The following is an 11,142-nucleotide window of genomic DNA, read 5'->3' as shown; positions in this document are numbered from 1 at the left end:
CAGCAGGACTAAGTAAAGCATTTCAACTGGAGCAGCACAGCGCTGCAGCTGCCTTCCAGCCCTGTGTTGGCCAGCAGTGGAGGAAGTGATGCTTCCTGATATGTTGACTGTGTCCTTTGGCCTGGAACAGGGCAAATGTACAAGCACCTTTCAGAAGAGCATCCTAGGTTTCTTGCAAAACTCTCATCTTTAGCTTTATGGATGGCACTAAGCTGAAAACAGATTAGTGAATAGGAATTGAAATGAAGGTCAGACTCCAAGCCTCTGAGCAGTTGCCACAGTTTAAGATGCAAGCTATCCAGGAGGCATGCTCCAGTGATGATCCCTCTACACAGACACCTCTCCTTTTATTTTTAACCAGAACAAGCTGTTATTTGCAATCTTCTTCCTCTTGCTCCACTTTGATAGTGTCCAGACCTACATAACCAGCTCTACTGCCCTGGGGAGCACAGTGCAAATGCACTCACTTTTTCCAGCTCTCCTCACCTCTTGCATACCATGTGAACAAGTTTAAGGCCTATATAGACTATTGTAAAGGCTCAGTTCCCTATATTTCTACCTATAGACCTGTGCTCTTGCAGCTGACCATGAGTTAGAAATCAAACCCAGCTTGTCAGGAGGTGGAGCACAGGAATATATAATGCTTGGGATAATAATATAATGCTACCCTACTGTGATAGCCCAGTGAAAATTGTTCCATGGTTTGTTGCTGAAGTTTGCAATGTGGTCACACTTGTAAAGTAAGCAACAATGTAGCAAAAAAAAAGCCAAACAAAACAAACCAACCCAAACAAACAAAACCAACCCCCTACAAACTGCCGGAGTTGACAGACCTTGCTAAAACATGCACTTGAGGGGTCAGTAACCTGTGGGCTCTGCTATGAATTAATGCTGCAGTAGCTGCTATAGCCTCCAGCTCTGAGATCTGGCTGTTTGGGACATGGTGTCACAGGGGGACAAGGGCAGGCCTATCCCTGGTGACATTGGTCACACCCTCCAGTATGGGAAGATATGGGGAAAGGAGTGGCCTGGCAGTGTACAGCAGCAGGGCAGCACATTGCTTTTCACTGATTTCTTGCAAGCATTGTGAATTTGGAGGAGAGATGAATCTTCCTGCTGCCCAGTGAGCTGCTGAGAGGAGATAAGGATGTACCTGGATTAGTAAATTGGTGGGGAACTCCAATGAGGAACAAATGTGAACAGCTCCTTTGAGATGAGGAAGTAAACTCTGAAGAGAGGTGTTTGCCACCTACAAATTTAAAAGGCATGGGGGGGGTGTCCCAAAGTGGAAGGAGTCCATAATAACAAAGCCCCAGTTCTCCTGGGTAGTTAACAATTTGCTCTAGTTAAACCTAATCCACTGAGAGATGAGAGAAACACAGGGATTGTCAGCTTGGGTTAGTGTTAATGAGGGAAATAAAATGATGAGACATACTTTAAATCCCACTGAAGCGATCAGCAAACTCCTTTCATCACTTTGAGATAGTGCAAGAAGTTCTTTATAATTAACTTACTTTATAATTAAGGTGGAATAGAGGTGCTTCCCTTTTAATGCAGGGAAAGCTGAAATGGGGAAAGCCTCTGGGATAAAAATGCTGTGGTGACATGTGGCTGTGCAATCCCAGCTGGCAGCCAGGGTGGACTGGACCTTCAGCCCTTCTTCCTGGCACATAATTCCCTCTGAAGCAGGGCTTTGGGAAGCTCAGTGCCTGCAGGCTTTTGGGAGGGCCTCTCGACCTCCTGCCAAACTGGACTGTGGCTCCTGAGTCATCCTTTGTCTTTCAAGAGCAGGCCAAGGATTTTTCTCGGGTCTGACTCTATCTCCATGTGGTCTCCAGACCAGCCCTGCAGTTTCCCCCATGGATAGCACAGGGCTGGAAGACACCATGGTGGTGAGAGCACTGTTTTAGCCAGACATCCAAGGGACCTTTAAGGGTCCGGAGAAACTATGCAACAAAACTCTGCAGGGGGTTATGGCTACTCAAGCAAAAAGGCAGAAACTGGGATGAGACTAACAAGCTACAAGAGGAATGGGAAGGATGAGAAACATCAACAGCAGATGTTAAAGTCTCTGGATATTCTAAGAGGTAGAAAACAGCCTTGTACCTATATAATGTTGTGCTGGTTTTGGCTGGGACAGAGTTAATTTTATTTATAGTGGCTTGTGTGGAGCTATGTTTTGGAATTCTGCTGATAAATAGTGATGTTTTTGTTATTGCTGAGCAGAGCTTACACAGAGTCAAGGCCTTTGCTGCTGCTTACACCACCCTAGCAGTGAGTAGGCTGGGGGTGCACAAGAAGTTGAGAGGGGACAACTGGGACAGTTGACCCCAACTGACCAGAGGGATATGCCATACCATACACTGTCATGCTCAGCATATAAAGCTGGGGGAAGAAGGAAAGGGGACATGTTTGGAATGATGGCATTTGTTTACCCAAGTCACTGTTATGTGTGGTAGAACCCGGTGTCCTGGTTTACTGAGACAGGATTTTTAGAGTCAGTTCTCTGCTGAGGAAAACAGCAATTTTCTAAGGGCTGCACCACTCTATTTAATGGGAATGAAGTGATAAAAACCTTGTTATGGTTTTTCAGATGGCCCTGATATGTAGGTTGCCAGAGTGATCAAGGTCTTCATCAGGTGCAGAAGTTAGGAGGAGTGAAAGCCAGGGCAGATGACCCAGACTGACCAATTGATAATTATTCTATACCATAAATGTCACATTCACTACACATTGGGGAGTTTGCTGGAGATGGCCCTCTTCATCCCTCCTGCTCCTCCTCCTTCCATAGCTCAATGTCTCAAGAGGGACTTGTTTACTGTCCTAACCCTGAGGCCTATTCCCACACAATATTGGCTGACTATAACTTTGCAATTTTGTATTATAACTGTTATTAATACCAGGTTTTATTATTATGTTTTTATATTTCAATTTCAACCCATGAATCTCCTTTCCTGTTCCTGAATCCCGTTCCTGTATGGGAAGGAGGCAGGGGGTGATAGAGCAACTGTATAAACCATGGCACTGTGCTTTCCTGGAGATGGTTGAACACCTGCCTGCTCATGGGAAGTAGTGAATGAACTCCTTGTTTTGCTTTGTTTGTATGTACAGCTTTTGCTTTACCTATTAAAGTGTCTTTCTGACAACCCATGAGTTTCCGTGCTTTGACCCTTCTGATTCTCTCCTCCATCCCAGCAGGGGGAGTGAGTGAGGGGCTGTGTGGTGCTTAGTTCCTGGCTGGGGTTAAACCAAGTGTGTGTATGTGCGTATATATAAATATATAGGGCTATACCAGCATAATATTTAGGTTTCAAGAGTAACCGGGGGTTATTGCTGAGACCAGGATTCCATCCAGACAGCACTGACACACACACTGCAAGAGAAATTTGCTGTCTTTGCTTTATGAACTGAAAAGGAACTTACAGAGACAAGAATGGATCTTGCCTAAAGAAAGTGCAAAAAAACCTGTGTGTTACAGTGAAATGTAAGCTTCAGTTTGCACTAAAGCACCATGAGGCATGTTTCTTGTCATGGTTTAACCAGTATAATCCTTGTGCTAGTGAAAATGAATTGAAGCAGTTTTTCTCCCTCCCTGGCAAGCTGAAGTGATTTGTCTATGTGTGTGTTCCCAAGGGAATGGTTGGAGCAGTGGTGCCCTCCCAGGCAGACATGTGTACAGTACTACATGTGTACAGTACTACTGAGATACCATCTCCAAATGAGCAGAAAGCAACTATTGGCCCTTTCAGCAAGAATTGGGGCTCCTTTTCAGCTACAGCAAGGAATAACTTAGGCTATGTAGCACCAACAACTACCAGGGTGTCTGGGTTCAGTGCAAGAGAAACCAGGTACAGATATTAAAGGACCAGCAGTGCTGGCCTCTGTGTCTCGTATCACTCAAGCTAAAGCATGGACCATCATTCCTGAGCTAACCAACAGTGGAGGTGTGTGCCTAGCCCTTCCAAAAAAGGGGTAAGCCACATCTAATGACAGGAGCAAACAGCCAGGGATATGACTTGCTAAGGGCTAGGGTGTATTTTCTTCTGTGGAAGATTAAACAGTCATAATCAGCATGCCACATCCTTTTGGCATTTACATTTTTCAAAAACAAATCTGGGGCATTTCTAGGGTGTTATAATAAAATCAGACTGGGCAGTTGTCTGGCTTCAGCCTGTGCAAATCAAGAGACGAATTAAAGAGTTTGGGCTGCTGACCTGCTGCTGGGCAGGACCCTGTGCCCTCAAGCAAGCCTGCAAGGTTGGGTGCTGGGAGGGCACCTTTAATTTTCCCCAAAGGGAAAAATTCCTCTGGGCATCACCCTCTGGATGAGCAGGAGATGAGTCTTTTGCCTCTGGCAGAGCTGCCTGGTGGCTGCAATACTCTTCCCCAAAAGTGTGTTAGAGGGCAGTAACTCCTGGATATATGGATACAGACACTGCACACACCTCAGCTCCCCTCTCTCAAGGCCTGTACATGTAGCAATCCTTCCCTACAAGCCAGATAAAACCAAGTTGGACTCGTCTGCATCCTGCCTCCTGCCCAGGGTTTTTCCCTAGAGCATCACCTGCTGGTCCCGAGGTGCAAGAGCAGATGTACGAGGCAGCATCTCTCTCTTCCCTTATCAGGCCTTTGATGCACACCCTGATCCATGCCTGCTCTGAGCCTGACATTTTTCCTTAGGCACAAAACTCCCATCCTGGGAAGCAGAGTGCGTCAGGGCTGAGCCCCTTCTCCACAATCAGTTCATGGTGTCCTCTCCCTTAGGTTCAGAGAGCATCTGGAGTCACCCTTGATGGGATGGGGCTGGGTGGGATGGTCTTGCTTTGCAACCTGGCTCCCTCTACAAACTCTCTGAAAGGGAAGGAGACCCACTGGGGAATTTTTTCCCACCAGAAGATGCAAAAGGGAAGATGATTTTTCCTTCTGCCTCCCCATCATTGCCTTTATTGCCTAGCTAAAATGGAGGGCAGCTGGCTATCTCAGCATTGTAATTTGAGAATAAAAACTCTACGGATTCTACGGGGCGTAAGACCAGGAGTGGTTTAAATCAGGGCAAGACCAAAGGGTTTGCTGCTAAACCAAGTAAGCTGCCAGTGCAGAGCACTCCAGGAAAACAAACAATGCAGTCTCCATGTATTATTAGAAGGGTATTTCCCTGTCTGAAGGAAAGGGTCAGAGGAGGAGACTTCAGGCCAGAAAAGCAGCTCACAAGAAAAGCCCATTTCAGAGGGGCCAAGGCTATGGCACTGCGCGGCCCCAGCACCACGACTCCCCTCGCCGGCAGCTCTGACTCCAGAAACGCTGCAGCACTGAAAGGAGGAGCGAAGTCTCCAGGGCTTTCACGGAGCTGAATGGAAAACAAAGACAAAAACTCAACCGACCAAACAGAATTTGCTCAACCCCTCACACGTGGCAGCAAACAGGGCAACAAATGCACGGTAACTCAGGCGCACAGAAAGCAGGCGCCTAAAGCCCATCGATAACACGTGATCCCAGCTAACATCATGCTGGGGACTGGGGCAAACTTAAGGTGGAATTACTCGGGCTTTCCCCAAAATGCCTATGGAGGGGCCTGTTCCTGGTGATGTTTGCTACTTGCACCAAATCTGCTCCTGCGGTCACCTCCTGCTTTCAGCGTGGCTCTTGCATGTGTGTAGGATGGCCAGTGTGTTAGTTGGAGGCCAGAGCATCTGCAGGATTTTCCCTACCGCACTTTTAGTCAGCATTTTGCCCTCTTTTATACACCCCAGTCACAGGGCTCTGATTCAGGCTTGTGACTTTCTAGTGCAAGCACAGCTTGGCTTTGGTTCACCCAAAGTCATATGGGGCGCTGAAATGCCTTGTGAATGTTCAGAAAAGGGTGTGGGGGCAAAGGATGGTGTCAGGAGTTGGGATGCCATTTGTGTAACAGTGGGAGCGTGTTTCCTTCTGCTACCTAGCCATAAATCCCTGCTGTTTCGTAAGCAACACTTCCTAATGTTATCTGCAGATACGTATCTCGCAGGCTCGAGATATGTATACTTGTCATGGCTTTACCAACACGTAGCACGCTGCAGTTATACAACAGCTCTGACTGAAGTTTTACAAGTGGGATGGTGAATCTACATGTCCTTAATGTCACATCGTGATGAGGGAAGCTGAGGCACTGAGGACCCTGCTAAAGCCAATTCAAAGCTTTAAGTGGCACCTGGCTGATTCAGTCACACACAAAGCATCACAGCTGCTCCCACCCTCACCTGCCTGCTCTGCAAAGGCCCTCGGGGCAGCGATGCTGTGCAGTTTTAAGGGACATAGTAAAGAAGAGAAGCAGGAGTTAGGAACAAGCTGGGAAAGGAGCCCCCTTTCTTGCTGGCTGCACTCAGCTCTGCCTGTCCGGTCTCCTTCTCCACTAACAAAGCATTCCTCTTTTCCCTCCGGAGCCTTTTGCAACTGGAATAGTACCAGCAAGATCAGGCCGAAAAGCTTTTCAAAAGCTGCAGCCCGAATTCTCACACTTGGTAGCGCCCCACACAGCCAACCTTAACTTTCAGACACTTTTAAAGTGCTGACATAGAATATAACAAATCATTGGGTTTTATTTAACTGCAACGAGTGATGGTTTGTATTGTGGGGCTCCTGTCAGCCTGGACTCCTTGCAGGCAGGAGGCTGGGAGGATGCACACGCACACACATATTCTCAGAGGCTGTCACTTCGCAGCAGAAACATGAGAAGTTCAGCCCTGATTTTAGGCAGGGATCACTTAACAAAAAGCAGCCACCTCACTGCAGGCACAGAGCCCGGCTCCTGGGCTAGAAGCCAACATACGCTGCTAAAAGAGCTTATAGTGAGGCTTGCAAGGATCACGCAGAAGCAAACAATCCCTAGCTTTTAAAATCATATACATCCTGCCTGCAAAGAACAATATCAACAGAGATCTCTCACTGCCTACTTTAAATAGTTGGAAAAAGCCCCAGCCCCAGACAGCTGCAACTGATCCCCTCCTTTGCCTCCCCCTCCATCATGTGATGGTCCCGGCCAAGTGATTAAAGCTGCGGGAGCTGGGAGCTGAGTCACGCTGGGCTGTGGAGTGGGAGCTTGGGGGGTGTCCTGACTGGTGGCTGCACCATGGAGCAAGTGAGTGCCTTCTTCACACCGGACTGGGGTGCCAAGTAGGACTGGGGTTTGGGTGCCTGTGGGTTTTGGGCTTGGTGCCAGGGGTAGGAGGAGAAAAGGATGAGCTGAGAGGAAATGCTAGGATGATCTATGGCTGTGGGAGGAATAGTTAGGGCTGGCCAGCAGTTTCTCTTCTCCCTGTCTCCTCTAGCATGTTAGCTAGGTGGAAAAGCTGTTCTAATGCATATTTATATCTTTCAGTACTGTAAGGTTCTGGGACCGTTTGCTACTCTACAGTTTGAATATCCTTTCTACCTTTTTTTCTTAAACTCTGTATTTTCTTTCTGGAAAAATGCCTTTTGGGTCCAGGACTATGCTCTCTCTTACTGAACCGGCAGAGGAAAGCAGGCTGGCTGTGTGTTCTGACCTGCCCCTACCCTCCCAGCTCTCCTTTCCTCGAAAGACCCCCCTGGCACGGAGGCTGTGTTTCAGGCTCCAGCAGTGCACTAGAAATGGGGACAGCAGGCAGTGTCAGTGTGGTGAGGATAAGCAGTTTAGCAACTGGGGGAAATCTGACCTTGGCAGCCGTGGGCAGAGCAGGGAGCAGGCAGGAGGACAAGCACTGGGGGGGCTGGCTGGTGGCCCTGTGGCAGCACTGGGCTCCAGAGCAGTTGGCAGCCACTGGGGATGGGCCTGTGCATGTCAGGCAAAGTAAACTAGCCAAGTAAATATGAATTATTTGGAATTAGTCTAGAATGGAGCTCAGAATTATTGTACCAGGGGACTTGGAGCGCATGATCTGAGTTAAGTCCGACCTCACCAAACAGCATCTTCCTCTTAGCTGAGGGAGACGGGTGATGTTAAATGCTGTTTTGGGGGTATGTGATTAGGGGAGCAAATAACCTGGCTGTAGGAAAAGGAACAACCCCTTTTCTCCGCAGTGGGAGCTTCCCTGGGGGTGTTTGTTCTGCTTTGCTGGGCTGCAGCCAAGGCTGGGCTTCACTGACCCCTCTCTGTGTAGGCTGCTTTAAGTCAAGACAATGCACTTTTTTTTTTGGTGATCCCTGTCACTTGAAGACCCACTTGTGGAAGGGGACAGACCTAGTGTTAGAAAAGCTGCCTAATTACTGTTAATCATATCTTTAGTAGCAGTGTGTAAAACAGTGCCTGCATCCTGCCCTTGTTAAATTGGCTTGAACCACCTCCTGGTCAGCTGCTGTCTTCTAGCGGGGTGGGATACCCCAGTGGGGTGGTGGCTGTGAACTGGGATTCATCTGGCCGGACTCAACCCTCCTTCTAGCACCAAACTGCAAATGGCACAGGGTCTACCAGAGCTGGTTGGTGCCTTGGGACAGATTAACGCCTCTGGTTTGGCCCTGCAGGGACTGGTTGTTACTCAGCTGGACGTCCAGCCCGGAGAGTGCGTCAAAGTCAAAGGGAAGATCAAGTCTGATGCCAAAGGGTGAGTAAGGAGATGGTGAAAGGGCTGCTGTGGCACTGGGGGAAGCCTGAGCTCCTGCTGGGGTCAGCTTGAGCTGCTGTGCAGGCACCACCTTTATGCTGCCTTTGTGTCTCCCCAGGTTTGCTGTGAACGTAGGGAAGGACAGCAGCACCCTCATGCTGCACTTCAACCCTCGCTTCGACTGCCACGGGGATGTCAACACCATCGTGTGCAATTCGAAGCAGGACGGCACGTGGGGCGAGGAGGACAGGAAGGCTGACTTTCCCTTCCAGCTTGGTGACAAGATTGAGGTGAGGCCCTGGGGGTGTGCCAGGCCCTGGCACACAGAGCTAGTGGGCATTGTCTGGAAACCTGCAGCAACCTCATCTGTCCTGTACCCTGTGTGGAGGGAGGGGGGAGCCAGGCTGGTGAGCTTGATGTGTTAGTCTTCCTTCTTGTGGCTCTCTCTACAGATTTGCATCTCCTTCAATGAAACAGAGGTAACGGTGAAGCTGCCCGAGGCGGAGTTCCAGTTCCCCAACCGGCTCGGCATGGAGAAAATTGAATACTTGGCTGTGGAGGGTGACTTTAAAGTCAAAGCCATTAAGTTCAGCTAACAGCTATAGCTTGGTTTGTCTTGTTTTCTCACCCCTGCATAGTGAAATAAACCCACACTTGCAATGGCTGCTTCCTCTGCTGTTTCCTGCTCTAATCTGCTTGCTCCTGTGTGTGCTACAGGGGTGGGCAGTGGGAAAGGGTTTGTATTCATCGATGTGCCTACTTAAACTGTGGCCTTGCAGCTGGTACTGAGTTGGACCATGTGCCAGGCAAAGCATGATTTACTGTGAATAAAGCTACCTTAGCAGTAGTTGCTTCCTTGACCCTGTTTGCTGCAGCGAGTGGTCCCAGGATGTTTGGTTTCTAAACTCGGGGATTAGTCCCAGCCAGGCTGCTGTGGCAGGGAGGCTCAAAAAAGTCTATGCTGGGCATGCCTTGTGTCATCCCCTTGCTGGGGATGGGGGACAGACTGGGAATGGGGCATGGCTTGTGCTCTTGCAAATAGCTTTGCTTTCCAAGAATGCGCTCAAGAGTTGGGTGCATTGCAGGCTGGCACTTGTGTGCTTAAGGAGTGGAGAAGAGCAGGCAAGTCGGGAAAAAACATGGATGAAAAGGTGAATCCTAGAGTGAAGCCCGACAGAGGTCTCGAGGATTCAGGTGGTCTCTGCTGCTTTGTGAACTGTGGCCTTGGCACTGACAGAGACCCACGATCATGTACCCTGAGTCAGTGGCTAAGCAGCATAGCAAGTAGGGGTGTCAAGCCATGTAGCAACCTGGGGGTCATGGGTCCTGGAGGTATTGCATCCTGAGGGCACTGAATACAGCTAGCTGCAGTTAGGTGGACCAAAAAAAGCTGAGTAAATGGTCTCTTCTCTGTACAACTGCTCTGCTCGTGCAATGCCTTGGAGTGTGTCTGCTACTGCTGTTCCCCAGCTGCCTGCTAGCCATGCCTGTTGGGCTCCAGTTGGGACTGTTTCAGCGCTTGAGGACATGATGAAAGGTAAAGTGGAGAGCTGGGAGCCTGGGCAGCCCAGGGTGGGGGGCTGGCTCTGTGGCTATCACAACTACAACAGCCCTGGCCCAGTGCAGCTCAGCTGGCAACTGACTGTGCTGGTGTGAGGTGCTGCCATAGCCAAATGCTGCTGAAGTGGTGGAATTTGACTCTCTTTTTGGCTAATCTCTCCCTGCATTTGCTGCTGCTCTGAACAGCTGAGCAGTTGAGCCAGCTGCTTGGGTGGGGGCAATGCCACTCTAGAGTATTTCAGCCATTGGAAGGTGGTGTATAGAGAGGCCCGTGCTCTCCCTCTTTTGGCTGATGTAGCTAATGATAGCAAGGGATTTGGTTGCAAATAAGCAGGAGGTTTTTTAGGCACCTGTTCCTCTGGGGAGGTATGTGTGTCTGGGGAACACCAATGGGCTCTGCTGCAGTGTCAAACTTCAGCAAAAGTTTCCACTGTGCATCTGCTGGGAGGGTGGGGAACGGTTGCTGGAACCCATCTACTATGGGGGAGTAAGACAAAAATGCAGGACAGGGATAGCTCCCTGTGTGGCCATGCTGCAGGACTATCTTATTTAACACAGGGGCACAGATAATGGCGCTTATTAATTCCTGTCCTGCATCTACTGCATTATTTCCCACATCTGTGGCATTAGGATGTTAGTTTTTAGAGGGTAGGATGTGTTTACGAGGCAAAGGATGAGAGAAGTGTTGCTTTTGCTTTACCTTGTCAAATAAGTCCTGAAATTTTATTGGAAGGGGTAGGGTGTTAGGAAGAAGAGGATGGCTTTTTATCTTGCTCCCCTCTATTGCTGTGTGTTAATATCTGACTGAGGGTACACTAAGAGACAAACAGTACAAGGTCTTCAAAAGTACAAGGTCCTTATGTTGCAGAGGGAGAGGGGAGCTCCCAGCCGGTGCCTCTGCCATCTCTGTTGCTGTCTGCCCTGCTGAGACTGACAGGAGTGAAGCTGATCTCATTTTTACCTGTTAAGCTGGCAGTGCTGATTTCTAGGTCAGTTACCCTCAAGTGTTCCTGACTGCTATGCTCAG

At 49.0% G+C, this 11,142-nt stretch overlaps 1 protein-coding gene across 1 annotated transcript; it reads left to right on the top strand.

The window, feature by feature from the left end:
* Positions 1-8,406: 8,406 nt before the first annotated feature.
* On the top strand, positions 8,407-9,221 carry LOC104546915 (16 kDa beta-galactoside-binding lectin). Its single transcript, XM_010192425.1, has 3 exons — positions 8,407-8,555; positions 8,674-8,845; positions 9,008-9,221. Exons 1-3 carry the CDS (start codon positions 8,407-8,409, stop codon positions 9,149-9,151), a joined length of 465 nt encoding a protein of 154 aa, XP_010190727.1. The 3' UTR covers positions 9,152-9,221.
* Positions 9,222-11,142: the final 1,921 nt, after the last annotated feature.

The sequence above is a fragment of the Mesitornis unicolor genome, unplaced genomic scaffold, assembly GCF_000695765.1.
Source record: "Mesitornis unicolor isolate BGI_N332 unplaced genomic scaffold, ASM69576v1 scaffold20469, whole genome shotgun sequence".
Classification (NCBI taxonomy): domain Eukaryota; kingdom Metazoa; phylum Chordata; class Aves; order Mesitornithiformes; family Mesitornithidae; genus Mesitornis; species Mesitornis unicolor.
Note: the sequence above shows the minus strand (reverse complement) of the source record. Positions and strands in the feature narration are given on the sequence as shown.

Excerpts from the sequence above, each read along its gene's own strand:
- LOC104546915 (XM_010192425.1), top strand. The coding sequence starts at position 8,407 with ATGGCACAGGGTCTACCAGAGCTGGTTGGTGCCTTGGGACAGATTAAC. Across the intron at positions 8,556-8,673 it reads ATCAAGTCTGATGCCAAAGG|GTTTGCTGTGAACGTAGGGA; the intron begins GTGAGTAAGGAG and ends GTGTCTCCCCAG. Across the intron at positions 8,846-9,007 it reads AGCTTGGTGACAAGATTGAG|ATTTGCATCTCCTTCAATGA; the intron begins GTGAGGCCCTGG and ends CTCTCTCTACAG.